The sequence below is a fragment of the Stenella coeruleoalba genome (genome assembly GCF_951394435.1).
Source record: "Stenella coeruleoalba genome assembly, chromosome: 8".
Taxonomy (NCBI): domain Eukaryota; kingdom Metazoa; phylum Chordata; class Mammalia; order Artiodactyla; family Delphinidae; genus Stenella; species Stenella coeruleoalba.
Window position 1 is genome coordinate 99463354 of NC_137154.1, and position 17963 is coordinate 99481316.

Sequence of the window (17963 nt, forward strand, 5' to 3'; positions counted from 1 at the left end):
ACAGGTGGTTCTACCTTTTGTGAAACTTAGCTACTTTGTCTATTTTAAGAAACCATCTGGGACTGGTCTTTGGGGAGGGCAGCTGGGACCCCTGAAAGCAGGAGTTGTCTTCACAGGACAAGTTGCTAAGACCAGCAGACCCCGAAAATCCCCCACCCCTCCCTTTCCTGCATTCTGCTTAAAGTCTGAAAGATGCAGGTAATTCCCCCCTTCATAACAGAACAGAAAGGAGTGACACCTAGAGTGTCAGTGAACCCTTGATCCCTTTCTAACCCAGGAGCCCTCCTGAGGGTGGTGCTCCGCCGAGAGGTCTCATGATGGCGGCCCGCAGAGTGACCTCGTAGAACTCAAGTCATCGTAGCTTTATGGTATCAGATTCCTTAAGCTTATAGTGACAAGAGTATGACGAGGGTGTACTTGTCCCACGTTTGTCACTCCTCCTTCATCTTCCTCCCTAGACTCATCACTGCCTCAGTGGAGTCTCTCTTTATGTCCCTTCGTGGTGTGTTTGGGGAGAGAGTTAGGAATCGTCCAGAAAAGGCAGAGAGGGGAGGCCCTGAGATGAGAAGCTCCTTCCTCCACAGCCCTCTCCCATGAGCCACTGTTGTCCTCCGGGCAGACGTTTGGCCCCTCCACTTCCCGTGATCCAAGTGGGTGGGGAGATCAGGATTTAGGGCTGCTTCTTAGGCCCAAATGACCTGGCTGTGGACGTGGATGAAGCAGTGGGAAAAGCAAGGGCTGGGAGTCAGGTGGAGATGATTTTTTCCCCCGGGGGCTCCAGGTCCGCTTTGTTCATATTTTGTTTTGCTTTCGTTTGTTTTCACAATCCGGGACGGAGAACTCTGGAGGCTGGGAGAGGTGGACCCCGACTGCAGAGATGCAGAGATCAAGACCCACAGTCCACAGCCCAGGCTGGCAGCTGACAGGGGAGATGGTTCTGATTCTCCTCTCGGCAGTCTCGGGATCAGTTCACGAGGAGTCTGTAGGAGAAGTTGAAGGAGGATGAATTTATCCCCCAGCTCCTTAGCTCTCCTGCCAGACCCCAGGTGCCCTCTTGGACCCCATCCCACTGCCAAGAACCCCTGCAGTCAAGATCGCCACATCAGCTAGCCAGCCAGACGCTTACCGCCGGCCATGGGCGCAGGACAGCTGACATGACTTCTCTGGGACGAGATCCGAGAGGTGGAGGGCCAGGGAGGCAGCCCGCTTCCCAGCCACTGGGTGTGGTTTTTCTCCATGTCCTCCAACCAGTCTGACCTCCACTCCCACGGGGGCAGGGAGAGGGCGGAGTTCAGGAAGAGGTCATCCCGGGGGGAGGGAGGTGACAAAGCATCTGTCAGGGAGGGTAGAGGTATCTGTGGAGGGTTGTCCTTCACCCTTATGGACCAGTTTAGGGCAGAAGGCTTGGGGCTGCTTAAGGCATACACCCAACCCTAGACATAACCCAGCCCCACTCGGTCCATCACCCCCAGTGGCCACATCCACAGGAGCCTCCGCCCCAGGGAAAGGAAGATGTCCACTGGTTTCTTCAGAGAACAGCTTGAGCTCTTTTGTCCTAGCCCAGCCCTGGCCTTCTGTCCTAGGTAATCCTTGCTCTCCTATCTACCACAAGCCTGACTGCTTTTTTGGGGGGCAAAGTGTAGAGTTAGGGTTCGTAAGATGGGTCTAGGGTATCTAACAGAGTGTCTGAGGAAGGGCACTCCAAAGGGCCACGGGGAGCCCTGACTACCTTCTGTTGACTTGGGGATGATGGTCCCACCTGCTAGACACGTGAAACAGGCCGCCCAGTCACTTCCCACCCTGCCACGCACAGGACAGGAAGAAGGCCTTGAAAGCACAGGGGGACACATGCGAGAAAACAGACCTTCCCACAGTGGGGACGAATCTGAGTCACTGGGCTGGGGAGCAACGTTTCCTGGAGACCCACATCTGGTAAGAGGGTCCTGGAGGTAGCAGAATGGACTGTACAATCGGCTGCCTCTGGGATTTTAACTTGAACAATTTATCCTGTTCTGGTAGGTGACCTTGAGCAAGCTGATAAAGCTGTTGGACTTACAGTTTCTTCATTTGGAAAAGAACGACAAAGAATATTCTTCAGAGAGTTGCTGTTAATGTTGAGTGTATGTAAAGCACTTATCATAGTGCCTGGGACATAGTCATCCCTCAATAAAAACTAGCTGTTTGGGCTTCCCTGGTGGCGCAGTGGTTGAGAGTCCGCCTGCTGATGCAGGGGACGCGGGTTTGTGCCCCGGTCTGGGAAGATCCCACATGCCGCGGAGCAGCTGGGCCCGTGAGCCATGGCCGCTGAGCCTGCGCGTCCGGAGCCTGTGCTCCGCAATGGGAGAGGCCACAACAGTGAGAGTCCCGCGTACCGCAAAAAAAAACCCAACTAGCTGTTTTAGGGACGACGACCACGAAGACGATGCTTAGGATGCTTTGCCTCTTGGTTGGGGAGAAGCTGTGTCCGCTCCAGGCGGTGGGGATGAGGAGGAAGACAGGGATCTCATGTACCTGTGAAGACGCAGTCTGCCTCCCTGGGCTCCAGCCCAAAGCCAAAGCTGTCCGCAGCCACGGCCAGGGCCCGGGCAAAGTGGGCGTCGGCGAGGAAGGAGCCGTCGGAGGAGCTGACCAGGCTGGCTCTGGCGCTGGGGGCGTTGTCCTCAGAGGCTGAGCCCCAGCCATTGGCCAAGGAGCCCTCGCTGGGGGTGGGTGTGGGGCAGGGCCGAGGTGGGCACAGCAAGCCCCTCACCTCGGACCCCACCCCCCCTCCAGGCCTGCCCATGTCCGCTAGCTCCGAGGCCGTCGGGACGCTGATGTAGCCATAGGTGATGGGGGGTGAAGGAGCCCTTGGCATTGGAGAGACACTGTTCCTAGGAAGAGGCAAAACGGGGGATGGGACGCGGTCGGGGTGGGGGGCGGGGCGTGGAGTGGCAGAAACAGCCCCGTTGAGGAGGGTGGAGGCAGCAGACCTAGGCATACTCCTGTCTCACGCTCCTATCTGTATCCTTTGGTTCCCCCTCTGGCCACTCACCTGGGGGTCTCCTCACCCTCACTGAGCTCCAGACACAGGGCCACCTCCTCAGGGGTCAGCACACTGTCTTGATCCTCCCCCAGGGACGACAGTGATGAGCTGGACAGGCGACTGGATGCTGGGCTGGGACCAGAGAGGGAAGAGGCCTGGGGACTGGAGGGGCTGGGGGGACCAGAAGGGATAAAGGCGGGGACAGGGGCTGCTGGCAGTGGGTGGCAGGAGGGGGCTTGGGGCTCCACCGATTGCCTGATTGGGGTAAGATGGCAGGATGGTTAGTGCCGTCCTTCTGGCCCCTGCCACCCCTCCCCCAGCCCCGTCCACGGTCAGCAGACACCCCACACCCCCAGTGCCCAGCCCTGCGTCCTGACCCCATGCCCTCTTACTGGGTCTGTTGACTCTGAGTGCGGGGTCCACGAGGAGGGAGGGGTGCTGCGGGGAGAGGGTGAGTCACCAGCTCACTGGGGGAGCCGAGGAGCTGTGGTCCCAGGGCCCGCCAGGCAACCAGGGCCCAGGGCACAGCTCCTGGGGAACGACAGGCTGGGTGTGAGATAGCAGAACCCCCGTCAGCCCCGGGCCCCAGTTTGCCTGTCTATCCAGCCCCTCAGAGTCCTGTCTGCACCCAGCCAGCCTCCACAGGGACAGGAGAAGCCCCACACCCTGCCTCAGCCCCTCACCTGCCTCGTAGCGCCCTCCTCTCACCTGGGCTTTGGGAAAGGTTCTTGGAGCCTCTGTTGCCCAACTCACAGGCCCAGAGCTCCACAGGGTGGCTGGCCCGGAGCAGCGGGGAGCTGTTGGCCTGGTGCAGCTCTGCAAAGCAAAGAGTTGGTGGCTGGAGGCCAAGCCTGGGTGTGCCTTGCAGACCTCAACCACAGGCTCTAGCTTCAGCTTCGTCATCCAGTTAAGCTTTAGGGTTCTTGAACCCAGAGGGAAGAGGGAAGAACCTCTCTCCATCCAGGCAGCTGTGATATAATGGAAGGAGCACTAAGCTTGGAGTCAAAACACCTGCACTCGTAGCCTGGCTCAGCCACGTATTAGCTGTGTGACCTCAGGTAAATCCGTTAACCTTCCTGAGCCTGTTTCATTTGTAAACAACCACTGCAAAGCATGGTTTGGCCAGTTAACTAAAAACAGATTGGAAAGTTCCCGGCACCTAATAGATATATTAAAAAACAACTGTATTTCTCTTTACTGTACACATTCCAATTTCCTGATCTCTATACCCTCACATTGCTACCTATGTTCATGAATTTTGCCTCCGTGAAGGCAAATACTCCTTCTTTTCTTGGAGAGAATCTGTTAATTTCCACTTCTCACATCGCAAATATCTCACATGGCTCTGGATAGCCTTGCCCTGATAAACCCAAGTGTCTCTCACTTGGAGAGATGGGTTGGGCTGTCAAGTTGAGCTGAATGAGGAAGACAAAACCAGGGAGCTCCAGACCATGTCAGGTGTGAAGGGAGAGAGTCAGCTGATGGGAAGAGGAACTTGAAAATAGGAAGATGTGTTGATCTCACCCAGGGAGGCAATGCCCTGCCCGTGGATATTCAGTACGTGTTGAATGAATGAGTGAATGGATGGATGATATCAGAGATGCAGGTTTAAACACAAGGTGAGAAGAATCATGTACAAGATGGCAGCTATCATCAGGCCCATGTGGCCACTTAGGAGACAGGGCTCTGCGTGAACTGTGACAATACAGAAGACCCGGCTGTGTGCAATGACTTGGTCAGGCCAAAACCAAAATGGATCTCAGTTTAAACCAGAGAGGAGCAGAATAATAAAGGGAAAAGGATTTTCCCAAGACCAGGAACAGGAGAACATCAAGCAAAGGAGAAAAGAAACAGCCTTCAGGTTAGTGTCACATGATCAGAAGCCCAGTTAGGAAAGGGGACCGGAGACCAGGCAGGACTCTCAAGACAGAGCTGTCTAGTCAGTCCGATTTCAAAGATCTGGGGCAGGTTCAAAGCAGGGACAAGGCATTCATCAAGAATCCATCTGGACCCTAGGAATCCATGTACAGTAGCCAGACCTTCTGAGCCACTGGGATGAAAAGCCACACAATGGCTAGACTTCCTCCATCGAAGTTTCCTTTTGTAGTTTGGCTGGTTTGGTTTTTACTCATTTCCTTTAATTGTCATATGACCCAGGGAGTCCTGGAGGCCACCTTTGGGTGCTCCAACCCTGCTCTCATCACCTGTCTTGTCCTGTGCTTCTTGACTAAGCTCAGAAATGGGGGTACCTGTTGTTTATGTTGCTTTGTGTGGAAAGGGAAGGAAAAAGGCCATGCTTATCCCTGCTCCTATCATTTCCTCTAAAGGATTCTGGTAACAAAAAAACCCTCCTTCCACCTTGCTTGGAATTACTTGAATTTAGTTTCAATATTATTTGAATCAAACTATACAGTAAACATGTTATCAGGGTTAGGTGGAATCTTGTTGGGCACACCTGAATTGCGATAAATATTTGTTTGAATTAATTATTTAATGAGGCTATTCAATGTATTGATGATATGTATCTGCAAAGTGAACTGAGAATAAGATATAATGGATTAGACACGGGAGACAGCAGTTGTGAGATTATTAGTCACAGAGGAAAAAACCCAACTAAGGTCAGATAATAAGAAAAAGGGGACTTCCCTGGTGGCACAGTGGTTGAGAATCCACCTCAGGGCATATGGGTTCGATCCCTGGTTTGGGAAGAGCCAACATGTCGTGGAGCAACTAAGCCTGTGCGTCACAACAACTTAGCCTGCGCTCTAGAGCTCGTGAGTCACAACTACTGAGCCCGCACTCTAGAGCCCGTGAGTCACAACTACTGAGCCCGCGTGCCACAACTACTGAAGCCCGCGTGCCTAGAGCCCATGCTCTGTGACAAGAGAAGCCACCGCAATGAGAAGCCCGCGCACCGCAACGAAGAGTAACCCCCGCTTGCTGCAACTAGAGAAAGCCCGGGCGCAGCAACGAAGACCCAATGCAGCCACAAATAAATAAATAGATTAAAAAAAGAAAAGAAAAAAGAATAAGCAAGTCAAGGGGGTAGAGGACACTGAGAGAGCCTGCCAGTTTTAGAAGACAAGGAATCAGCAGTCTTTCGGACCAGCTGACAGCAGTAGAGGAGCTCCATGCCTCTGAGATCTTGCTGCCACTGCAAAGAGCCAGAGGTAGGCCAAGTGTCCACCAGCCCAGGGGAGTCACTGTTCTCAGCCCATCCTGGGCAGTGGTGGGGTGGGGCCGGGTGAGGAGAAAAGGGGTGCAGTGAGGACCTAGATCTCTGAGTGAGGTTAGGAAGCTTCATCTCAGAATTGGAATCTTCTTAAGAATTGAGTGTAGAAAATTGCTCACCTTTTGTGGGGTAGTATTAATGTTCTCAGACAGGGTATACTTTATATTCAAATTAGTGTGGTTATCCACGGAAAAGCTAGTTTTTCCATGAGACTTCTGCAACCTCTTTTTAGCTGGTATTTCATTATCACAGATGATTATTTCTAATGCAATAGCTCTGAGGCAAAGCTGGAAAGGATGACAGCTTGGCTAATATTTAGAGTCATAAAATTCCGGATATTGGACAAGCTCTTAATTACTCTGAATCCATCTTTGTCTTAATAAAAGTTGGATTATATCCACTTAACAAAACTGGCTGTTGAACATTTGTAAATCTTACTAATCAGTACAGGAGGCTCAGGAAGACAGCAGAGAGAGTGCAGACAGTGAATGTTCAGAAAAGGAGAAAAGAGTCAGGGAGAGAACAGAATTGCCCAGGGGCGCTCCCAGAGAGATTCCGAGTAGCCTTTGGAAGCAGACCATTCTGGCTTCAAATCTGAGAACTGCAGCTTATGGACATGGAGTTTTGAACAAGTTACCCAATTCTGACCCTCTTTCCCAATCTTGTAAAATTAGAGAAATAGCACCTAGCCGATATGTTGTGAGGATTAAATGAAATAACAAATGTAAGTAAAGCACCTCCCATAGAGTAGTTGCTAAAGAAACAGAGATTATAATTACTTCTCTCTAGAAAGTCAAAGCAGGTAGCCGGAAGTCAGGAGAAAACTCTGGACAGAAAGGAAATACTCATTCTCTGGGAAGCCAGCTGGAGGTGGGTACCTGGGCAGACCCGTATATCGTGCACGTACATAGTACATATGGACACAGTGCGTAGTAGAGAGGTCATGAGTGCCTGAGGCTTTGGGCTAGCACTGGTTACACCCCTCCAGGTTCTAGAATTATCTGTGTGCTGGTCAGGCACTTGCATTAGACTTTGAGCTCGTAAAGAGCAAGGATTATATTTGGTGTTTCTGTGTCCCCCGTCTGGCATACAGTGGTGCTTATTAAATGTTTGCTGAGTTGAGCTGGCTGCAGCAACAAGGCTCACTACTGGTGTGGCAAAACCCAAGCAAGATCATGGTGTAAAGAAAAGCTGAGGCCAGCACACTCCGGGCTGGGTGCGTGGCGATAGGCGTCCATCAGGACAGGCTGCGAGTGGGGTGCGGCCCACACCCGGCGTCGAGGCCACCCCATGCTCTCTCCTGTCCCCCCTACCACCCGAGTCAGGCTGTCCCTCCCCCCATCCTTACCCTGCTTTTTTTTGGCCTTCCAAGCCTCTGCAGGGGCCAGAGACAAGCGCGGAGAAGAGAGGCCCCTGCGGCCGCAGAGGCTGTCTGAACTGGCCCAGGGACTGGAGAGCCTGGCCAGCTGGGGTGTGAGCCGCCTGGCAGCTGGGGCCTGGGGACTTGGCCGGGCTGGGGGGCTGGAAGGCAGCTCATTGATGAGGGAGCCATAAAAAGTGCTGGTGTCGGGAAGCAGGGGCACACCGGGGCTTCGGGGATCCCAGGAGATCACTGCAATAAAAACGACAGGAGGAATTATGGTGAACGCATCCCACCCATGCCCCCCCCTTCTCCAGCCCTGGGACCCCTGCTCCACTGCCAGGCCCACCCCACCCCCTCGGGACATGCTTACAGGAGCGACGACTGTCTAGTGGGTCCCGGGGGTCCATTCCCAGTCGGCTGCTGAGACTGCTGCTGCTGCTGAGGTCCCGAGAGCCAGAGGTGGAGCGCCAAGTGTCTGCCAGCCACGGCGAGTCACTGTGATCCATCCTGGGCAATGGAGGGTGGGGTGGAGGGAGAACAAGATTGGCCCAAACCTCCGACTCAGCGGGTAGCAGAAGGGGGGGGGGGTGTTCTTCTCACGGCTTTTCAGCCCCTCACAGCCTCCTTAAGATCTCTGATCTGCTGTCCCAAACTCAGCGCCGCTTTCTTATCCTGGGATCAGGGGAAGTCCAAGTTGCCCAGAGCTAGGAGGTATCAAAGAGAGATAGCTACGGGCTGAGACAGAAAGAACACAGACCTGGAGCCAGATCTGCTGCAGCCTTAGCTGTGCAACCCTGGGCAACTCAGTCTATTAGCCTCTCTAAGCCCCCGTTTCTCCATCTGTAAGATGGCAACAGTAAGGCCTTCCTTACAAGGCTGATGCTGTAAGTTGAGACGAAGAAATGTGAGATGACTCAGCCAGCAGAGCAGGAGTTTGCTACCTGAAGGTTGGCTTCTCTACCTCTAGCCTGGTTCCCTTTGAATGGGACACCATGTGGCAGGGATCAGACCAAAGCACTTTTCTGCCTAAAACCTTCAGTGGCTCTCCATTTACCAAGATAGAGCCCAGCTGCCTAGCATGGCTAACAGGGCCATCGTTGGTCTGGCTTCCAGCTCCTCAGTCTGTGCTCTGACCCATCCCACACAGTACGCCCCAGCCAGACCAAAAGGCTTGTCTTTCCCTATGAATGCAACCGGCTATTTCTTGCTGTTCCCTTTGCCCTTCCCCTTCTAACTGCCAGGGTAAATGTGAAATCTTCTTCCTCCCATAGTTCCCCTCCAGCCCCTTCCTTGTACTTGTACATGTTTCTGCACCCCCAATTCTGGATTGCATTTGTGCTTGCGTGGCTGTCTCTGCTAGACGGAAGCTGTTCTAGAGGAATGAATCAACAAAGTGATCAGAGTGGAATCTCCCTCAAGGAGAAGGGATGAAATCCCAGGGGAGCCAGAGAAAGTTCGGGGCAGAGCAGACTAAGCCCAGGAGGTAGCTGGAAGGGAAAGACCAATGAGCACAGAACAACGCAGGAACACAGCACCAGCCAGCACAGAACCTTGCTCTGGGCCGAGAAACTGACAGCAAAATGGTAGAGCTGGATGTGTCTCACATAGTAGGTGCTTGATAAATTCCTGTTGAAAGATGCAGACCTGGAATGTGAACTCTCCCAGAGGAGATCTAATGAGATAAAGAGCAGGAGAAGGTGGGCAGAGATGAAATGGTTGTTCAGTGTAAAATTCAGCCAGTAGGAGAAGAAAGGATGTTTTCTCTTTTAGTGTCGTGTCTCATAATGGGAGACTTGCTCTGGCAGCCAAACGCGCTTGGAGCAGATGTACCTGCAGGCGGGCTCCGTTGCTGAGAACAAGGAGTAAGAATCCATCACGCAAGGGCAGAGCGCCCTCTGCTGGAACTGTGGGTGGATTATTGCGAAGGAAAGATGCCTCCGTGGGTAGGTGATTTCCTGTAGCCAAAGGGACTACTAGGGAGATGCTGAGTGTACAGAGCAAATTAGAAATCAGACTGGTCCTCCTGTGCTAGTTATTCTCCACCTAGCAGCACGAGTCAGCAGGAGAGTGCAGTCAGTATTAATGAGAGCTTGGTAACAAGAGCACTGGATTAGGAATTCAGAAGGCAGCTACTAGCTGTGCAGCCCTGGGCAGTCACTTGAGTCATGAGTCTTCAGTTTACTCACCTTGTCAAGTGGTGTGATAGGAACATTAATGAAAGAGAAATTTAATTCTCACTTGAAGTTCAAGGGAAATTCAGGTACTAGGATGCCAAATTGCCTGGCAGTAGGGGAGACTAGTACTCCGGCCAGTTCTCCATCCCAGCTCCACTGTCCCTCGGCCCCTCGGCCCCGCCCTCGCCTCAGGCCCTTTCGTCTCTCACCTGTGTTTTAGGATGGCGTCCTCACTGGTATGTCTGTACAGACCTGGGAGAGGGCAGGAGGAAGGGTCAGCCCAGAGTCTCCAGCACCTGGCTAGCGGTCTAAACCCCTGTAGCGTTCTGGCTGGACCCAGGGAAGGCCTGATCACCTGGGAGTCCACTTCACCTTCTCACCTGGGCCCAGGTGCACCCCAGCTCGGCGCCGGCGGTGGATGCACACGGCGGTGCCCAGCAGCAGCAACCAGAGCACAACACCCCCGCTGGCAATGACCTCTGGCCGCCTCAAGGCCGCCCTCAGCTGCTCCAGGGTCCACGGGCCGTGCGCACCGCGCTCCTGGAGAGCTTGCTCCACGGCCTGCTCTGTATGGGAATTTGAGCTCAGGGGGAGGGGGCGGCTGAGGGGGAGGAGCCGGAAGCGAGAGCGGGGAGAGAGGAAGGCGGAGATGGGGCCTGAATGGGTCGGGGTGGGGCCGGTGGGCACTGTCCTCACCTAAAAAGAGGCAGACAGGGCTGCTGGGCTGCCCAGCCCCAGCTCCAGTGACTGCGGCCACTTGTACGCAGTAGGAACCTGGCACGCGGGTGGCGATCTCCAGCCGGGTCTGCTCGCCCGCCACCGTCCAGTTGGCCGGGGGCAACGAGGTGTTGCCCAGGCTCCAGACCTGAGGCGCAAACAGAGGGGAGCTCGCCCCCTGGCACCATCCCAGCAGCTCAGCCCTTCCTCTTGCGGATCAGACTCCGGGCGTGTGGCCACCCTGTCCTGCCGTTCACCTGGGGACGCCCCCCGCATGCACCCACACGTCCTATTTCCTCCTCCCCCCACAGAGTGGGAGACACTTCTTTCTAGACCGACAGACGAGGGACAAAAGTAATCGGCGAAATAGGCGTTAGACCCGTGGTTCGCAAACGCCAGCGTGCTTCAGGGTCACCTGGAGGATTTGTTAAAATCCAGATTGCCGGGTCCATCCCCGACTTTCTGATTCACAAGGCCTGGCAAAGGACCTAAGGATTTGCGTTCTAACAAGTTCTCAGGTGATGCTGACGTTGCTGGTCCAGGAACCACCCTCTGACACCACTGCCTTAGAAGCTGAGAGTCAGACACGGCCTGGTTTGATTCCTGTTCTGTTTCCCGCACCTGTGAGCTTAGCCTCACTTTCTACGTCCATACATGGGACAATAACCCAGGGCGGACTATGGGATGAAATGAGATTCTAAGTAAGTGCTCGGCAGTGTCTGGCAGACAGTAGGGTCCTTGCCCAACAACAGTAAGTTTCCCTTGCTTCTCTGCCCAAGTACCATTTCTTAGTGCCCAGAGCAAGTGTCTACAGGACGCCAGGGAAGAGGGATCTCCTGGCACCACTAGGAAGGGGTGTGTCAGTTTGTGGAGGGTACCTGGTAGCCACGGATGATGCCATTGTGGTTTTCAGCAGGTGGTGGGACCCAGCTCACGAGGACACTGCCGTTGCCAGGTTTTAGGGTCACCTCCTGGGGAGGGGCACTGGGCACTGGGGAGGGGGGAGGGAGAGACGCTGTAAGGGATACTGAGGGAGAAGGCTCTAGGGAAAGGAGCTGGAATGGGACACAGGGTCAGAACCACACTGGTGAGACTAAGAGCCTTTCTCAGCTCTGCTTGCTGGGCCAGGGCAGGAGGGAGCCCAGGGGTGGGACCCACCATCCGCCCGGCTAGAGTGGGACAAAAAGGGGCTGGGGGTATATTGTTGGGTCTGGGGGGGCATCTGTCCCCGACCTTGCTCAGGCAGTCTCAGGAGCAGCACGTTGCTGTCGGGGCCTTGAGCCCGCCCGGAGGATGGTCTCACTTTGAACTCGTAGTCCTGGCCCCACTGGAGGCCCTCAAGCTCTGCGCTCTGCCAGCCAGCCAGCAGGGCCTCTGCCCACGGGGCTCCCTGGCCTCCGGGGGCAGCTGGGGTCCTGAACAAGGCCGTGTAGGACTGAGCAGGTGCAGCAGGGCCGCTCACCTGGGAAAGAGCCCAGAGGGAGAGGAGGGCTCAGGGCTCTCGTGAGCAGCCCTTTCTGGAGCTGTGACGGGCTCCAGCCCAGGTCCTGGGCCTCACCTTCCAGCTGAGCCACACAGCAGGACCAGGCTTGGTGCCCTTCGCAGGGTCTGGGTTCAGCAGGGTTACGTTTTCCAGCTGAATGCGCACAGCCAGAAGCTCCAGGGGCTCCTTGTGGTCCTGGGGCTCTGTGGGGAGCACAGGGCTGGGGTGGGGCCCATAGGCCAGAACGGAGGAATTGGGTGGAACATCCCTCGGCCACAGAGAAGCCAGAACTCGCCCAGGTTGAGAGCACTCCGATTTCTATTCTAGGACGGGGGAACCACCCCTAAATGGGGTCCCCGCCGCTCTGACCCTGATCCCGGGTTCCGCTCCCACATCCCCTAACCTCAGCCAAAACCAGACCACACCACCCTAACTGGAGCCCCCGACCTTGGCCCTGACCGCCCTCCCCTTACCTTGGACAGACACCCTGGCTGCCCGGCTCTCCCGTCGTCCTGCACTGTTGGTGGCCACGCACATATAGGTCCCTGCGTCACTCTTCTCTGCTCTTGCCATCAGCAGGGAACCTCTGGACACCTGTCAGGACCAGGTGCGTTGTGAAGTGTCCCCTGCGGGGAGGGCCTCTGAGTGCTGAGGGAAGTCTAAGGCCTCACCGCCTCCCCTTCCTCAAATTCTGCAGGGGACATTGGGCCATGGGGCGGGTCAGTCCCTCGCGTGTGCACAGTTGTGGCCAGGACAGGGTGAGGCATGGGGAAGGGGGCTACACTCACCGAGTGCCGCCCTGGCTGCAGGGCCAGGGGTTTCCCATCCTTCCACCATGAGACTGTGGGCTCTGGGTGGCCCCAGGGCGGCCCACACTGCAGAATCACCTGCTCGCCCACCGTGGCCACCGCGTCCCGAGGCTGGACCTGGAAATCTTCCCGAAGGACTGTGGGGAGGAGGGAGGGTCGCAGAGGGCGGGACCCAGTCCCCACATTCAGGTCCTGCCTTGGTGTCTCACAGCGTTCTGCATTACCTGCCTTTCCGAAGAGCCCCTCCTCCCCGGTCTCCCATCTAGGACCACCCCCAACCCAGGTCTCCCCGCCCAGGGCTCACCAGCCACAGACAGCCGAGCGCCCCGGCTGACTGCCGTGCCCAGCCGGTTGCTGGCCTCACACGTGTAGACACCCAGGTCTGTGGACAGGACCTGGTCATCGTGGGCACGTCCCCGGGGAGGGGGCCGCAGCAGCAGGAGGGTTCCGTCAGGTAGGAGGTGGTGAACGTCTGGGGGCACCATGCTCAGGGGATGCCCATTCAGCAGCCAGCGGATGGTGGGAGGCGGCTGGCCTGAGGCCTGGCAGCTCATCTTGGCCGGGCCAGGGCCCTGGAGCAGCTGGTCCTCGGGGTGGACGAGGATCTGGGGTGGGGAGTCCTGAGCCATGCCTCCTGGGAGAGGAAAGGAGGTGCAGCCCAGTCTGACTGCAAATAGGGCCCCCAAATCCCTGCACGCCTCATCTTCCTCCTCTTGCCTGAAGATCAGTTCCCAAATAACACGCTAGCTGGGAGGGGAGAAGGCCAGCATGCGTGCGTGGCACCCAGGTGAGGGCCAGTGGAGCTCTCAGTCTGTCTGTCTCACACTCAACATCACCATCATCATCATCATCACCGTCGTCTCTGGTACCCCCCACTGCAAAAGGGAAGCAAAGGAGCAAGGGGGTCTCCTCGCTGCCTTGGCCAGGCCTCAGATCAACGGAGCGGAGCGTGGGCTAGGAGTAGGGAGGGCCACACTCACCTGTGACGAGCAGAAGCAGGAGGGGCAGGGGCTGACGGGCCCCAAGGAGGCCTACTCCTCCAGAGTCCATGGCTGCCCTCAGGCCTCTGTCCTTGTCTGTAGCACTTTGTCCTACTGCTCTGAGCTCACAGCGGAGGGAAGGAGGGGCGGGCGCGGCGGCAGTGGTGGTTGTTTGTGACCGAGACTCTGCCCCAGGAGGGAAGCGGCTTTGAGGAAACCGATGCTTCCTGCCTGGCCCTCAGTGCCTTGGAGAATTGGGAGGAGACCAGAGGAGAGAAAGTCTCCGACCTTGATCCTGTAGTCATAACCTCTGACTCGAAGCCCCGCCCTAGGGTTTATCTTGTGATCTAGTCCAGGATTTCTTAGCGGTAATCCTCAGCCCCACCATAACTTCAACCACTGTTTTGATCCTTTACCCCAAGCCTCTACTGAACCCTTGAATCTCAATCCCGATCCTTTGGCTTCCAAGCGACCCCCTCCTCGAGTGGCATGAAAACCCAGAGGTGGAATCTCAGGGCACAGTGTTCTGAAGCTGAGGGTAGAGGAAAACAGGCCCCGGAAGCCAAGTGCGGGGAGCAAGTGTGTCTTGTCATGCCCCGGCCCATTTCCCGGGGAGAGGTCAGGGTGGTAGGTCAGAAGACAGGGAAGAGCACAGGCTCTTGTCTGGGAGATGTCCACTCTGTGCGCCTAGTCAGCCCAGAGACAGATGAGATAAGCTTCTGGGAGACCTCTGGCAAGTGACTTAACCCCTGAAAGTCAGTTTCCTTTTTTGTAAAGTGAGAATAATAATAATTAATCATAATAATAATAGTTCCTACCTTGAGAGCTGGAGTAAGAGTGAGAGGAGATGAAGCATAAAATCATCTAGTACAGTGCCTAATGCATTGTAAGTGATCAGTAAAGCTTAGCCAATATTGTGATATATTTATTTTCATGCACATCCCATCATTGAAACTATTTAAGCATCCTTGGCAGGGATATTTTTCAGGCCCTGGAAAGGTGGTTGGAGTACATGACCTTTAAGAGTTTTTCCAGGGCTTGCTTGGTGGGGCAGTGGTTGAGAGTCCGCCTGTTCATGCAGGGGACACGGGTTCGTGCCCTGCTCAGGGAAGATCCCACATGCCGCGGAGCGGCTGGGCCCGTGAGCCATGACCGCTGAGCCTGCGCGTCCGGAGCCTGTGCTCCGCAACGGGAGAGGCCGCAGCGGTGAGAGGCCCGCGTACCGCGAAAAAAGAAAAAAGAGTTTTTCCAGCCCTGAAACCTCGTGTCTATAGCAGACGGGACTGTAGCTTGTGAGCCTGCAATGTCGGTGCTCACCCCGCTGCTCCCCACACCCTGCTAGAGAGATGCTGCTGTCCCCTCTCAGAGCCCAGCTCCTGTTTACGGGTCTCTTCCTTCCAAATCTGGAATCTCAGACATTTCCTGGAACTGTTCCCGGAAGGCCAAGGCCAGGCTCTGGAGGCTCAGCGGAAGAATGTCCAGCCTTTGTTCCCCATTGTTCCTGGCCAGCTCCTTTGTGGGGCCCCTAACCCAGCCGACTCCCTCCCTTCCTCCCCCTTCTCAGCCTGGCCTCGCTCGGTGCCAGCTGCAGCCACGGCCCTCACAGCCTATCGAGAGGAAGGCCTCCTTCACTCCTTCTTCTCTTTCCCCTCAGATGCAGACCAAGACTGATTAAGACAATTAGAGCAAGAGAACACTGTGGTCTCTCCAAACTGGGCATTTCCAAGAGGTAAAAAATTGAGTTAAAGTAACAGAGTGACAGAGCTGGAAGAACAGGAATTGGGGTCAGAGAATAGAGCTTGGTGTTTCAGAAGCGGAGAAACTAAGAGCAGTGACAGACTCCATGGCGCGTGCCTGGGCGTATGTGTGCCAGGCATAGCGGAGTAGAATTTATGGGGTCAGGGATCTGTGGGGACAGAGTGATGAAGGAGGTATTCACATGGACCCTGAGGACAGCCAAGGGTGAACAAGAAAGGGCGTGGCGGGACAGATGGATTTACTGCACATCTAGCCCATTTGGGATTTCCCAGGTCCAGAGCCCCCCAGGCCTGCCTGACCCAGTGACTACCTGCGCCCCAGGAATGTTGCTGTTAGCAGTCCTCTTTAGTCTCTTCTGCTTATGCATTGGACTTGGGGAGACTAAACAAGTTCTCTGCTAATTATTTGCTGGCAGCTTGATTTGACTCAAATCTCTGTAATCCAGAAAGATGGTATAAATTTCCCTTGGGGGATAAGAGGGCAAGTCTCAAAGGAACTCAGATTCATGACTAGTGCTGTCCTCAGCTGAGTCGGAACGGGCAGGTGACTCAGCGAGGAGAGGCGCCGGTGCTGTACTGCAGGAATGGAGCCTGGAGGCTGCAGCAGCTGGGGAGGGGCCCTTGCCCCACAGTTACGTGACTCATCCCTGGACATGCCGTTGGCACAGCCTCTTTCCATTCCCAGACTCTGGACACCCAAGTGCTAAGAACTGATGGGGATTGGAAGGCCCCATCGTTCTGAGCTGTTCCTTAGGACATTAAGACTCTTTCTCCTCACTCAGTCCAAGCATCCAGGGCACTCAGGGATCCGTGGAGTGATGGCCGAGGGGACTTCCCAACAGTGAGGTATGTCTGGGTGGCTCTCAGAGACCACAGCGATCATTTCCAGCAACATGTCCCATCGGCATCCTGACTGTCTCATTTCCACACGCTAAGGAAGAGCCGACTGCGTGAGTCATGGGCATGACGTTAGTCCATGGGACCTGCCTCCAACTATTTCAAGGAAGCTCTGCTCTGGGACCCTGGGGATGTGCTGGCCAGTGACCAGTTTAAATACTATCTTCCTTCACCCCCTAGTTTTAGAGTTTTGGGTTTTTGTGAGTAACCCTTTCATTGCTTGTAAGAGGGAAGAGAGAGGAGAGAGATTAGATGCTCTTCAAGGACCCTCCAGAGGACATTTGTTTTCTCCTGGTTTCTCTGGCGTCTTATTCTGTGTTTTCTGAAAATGCAGCCCAGGGACTCCTGCTGGTCAAGCTGGTGGGGTAAACAGTACTAATTCAGGTGGGATTTGATGTATCTTCGTATTTTCTAGAAAAGCATTAAAATCATTACCGGTGACATCTGCTCCTCGTGACTAGCAGCAAGTCTTTGCCAAAATGTGTGCTTGACCACAGCACCCTCCTTCACTAAAATCATATCCAACACTGAGCTTCCCCCTTGCTTCTGGAGCAGTCTCTCGGGGCTGTCTGAAATGCTTTCTCCTAGGCTGTAGTCCTCATTTTGCCCCAAATAAAACTTAACTCACAACTCTCAAGTTTTGCATTTTCTTTTCAGTCAACAAGATCTTCTCTTTGTCCTTGGTATACTCTAGCTTTACTACATTTTATGTAGGTGTGGAAATCTTTTAAGATATCTTGTGTGTCAACCTTCTTGAATCTGTATATTTATGTTTGTCATGAGTTCTACAAAAATTTCAGTCATTACTCTTAAAATATTGTCTCTTCTCCGTCTCTCTATTCTCCCCTTTGAGCTCTTGAGGAAATGTGTGTCAGACCTTTTCATGCTACATTGCCGTATCCCTTAATCTCTCTTCTCATATATTTCATCTCCTTGTCTGTCTGTGCCTAATTCTGAATAATTTCTTCAGGTACAACTTTCAGTTAACTAACTCTCTTCAGCTGTTTTTAATGTGCTGTTAAACTCTTTCATTTTTATTTCAATAAATTATATTTTTATGTATGAGTTCTATTTGTTCTTTTTCAAATTTGATCACTTTGATAGTCTCTTGTTGCTTGTTCATTTTTGTAATTTTGTCTTGTATTACTTCAAGCATTTCATAATTATTTTATGTTTTTTTTTTTTTTTTGCAGTACGTGGGTCTCACTGCCGTGGCCTCTCCTGTCACGGAGCACAGGCTCCGGACGCACAGGCTCAGAGGCCATGGCTCACGGGCCCAGCCGCTCCGCAGCATGTGGGATCTTCCCGGACCAGGGCACGAACCCGTGTCCCCTGCATCGGCAGGCGGACTCTCACCCACTGCGCCACCAGGGAAGCCCTATTTTATGTTTTATATCTGATCATTTCAGTGTCTGAAGACCTTGGGGGTCTAAATCTGTTGCTTCTTATATTTGCTGACTTTCATTCATGATGATTTGTTTCCTTCTGTGTTAATGACCTTTCCTTGTGAACTCGTCTTTGGTTGGTCT

At 54.3% G+C, this 17963-nt stretch overlaps 1 protein-coding gene across 2 annotated transcripts; it reads right to left on the reverse strand.

Annotated features, from left to right (window-relative positions):
• Positions 1-271: 271 nt before the first annotated feature.
• ROBO4 (roundabout guidance receptor 4) lies at positions 272-14014 on the reverse strand. Of its 2 annotated transcripts, none has more exons than XM_079930250.1 (18): positions 13781-14014; positions 13105-13434; positions 12780-12937; positions 12465-12585; positions 12067-12194; positions 11742-11970; positions 11387-11499; positions 10488-10656; positions 10172-10357; positions 10001-10043; positions 7988-8124; positions 7603-7866; positions 3731-3838; positions 3415-3460; positions 3032-3277; positions 2512-2870; positions 1127-1333; positions 272-980 (listed from the first exon to the last, which is right to left on the reverse strand). In XM_079930250.1, the coding sequence occupies exons 1-18, from the start codon at positions 13848-13850 to the stop codon at positions 970-972; spliced, it is 2925 nt and encodes a 974-aa protein (XP_079786376.1). In that variant the 5' UTR covers positions 13851-14014; the 3' UTR covers positions 272-969. The 2 variants fall into 2 exon arrangements, with proteins under 2 accessions (XP_079786376.1, XP_079786375.1); XM_079930249.1 differs by having other exon boundaries at positions 3415-3553.
• Between the last annotated feature and the right edge of the window lie 3949 nt (positions 14015-17963).

Coding starts and splice junctions, on each gene's coding strand:
- ROBO4 (XM_079930249.1), bottom strand. CDS start 13,850: ATGGACTCTGGAGGAGTAGGCCTCCTTGGGGCCCGTCAGCCCCTGCCC. Junction 12,938..13,104: donor CGCTCGGCTGTCTGTGGCTG/GTGAGCCCTGGG, acceptor TCCTCCCCACAG/TCCTTCGGGAAGATTTCCAG. Junction 11,971..12,066: donor CTGTGTGGCTCAGCTGGAAG/GTGAGGCCCAGG, acceptor GCTCTTTCCCAG/GTGAGCGGCCCTGCTGCACC.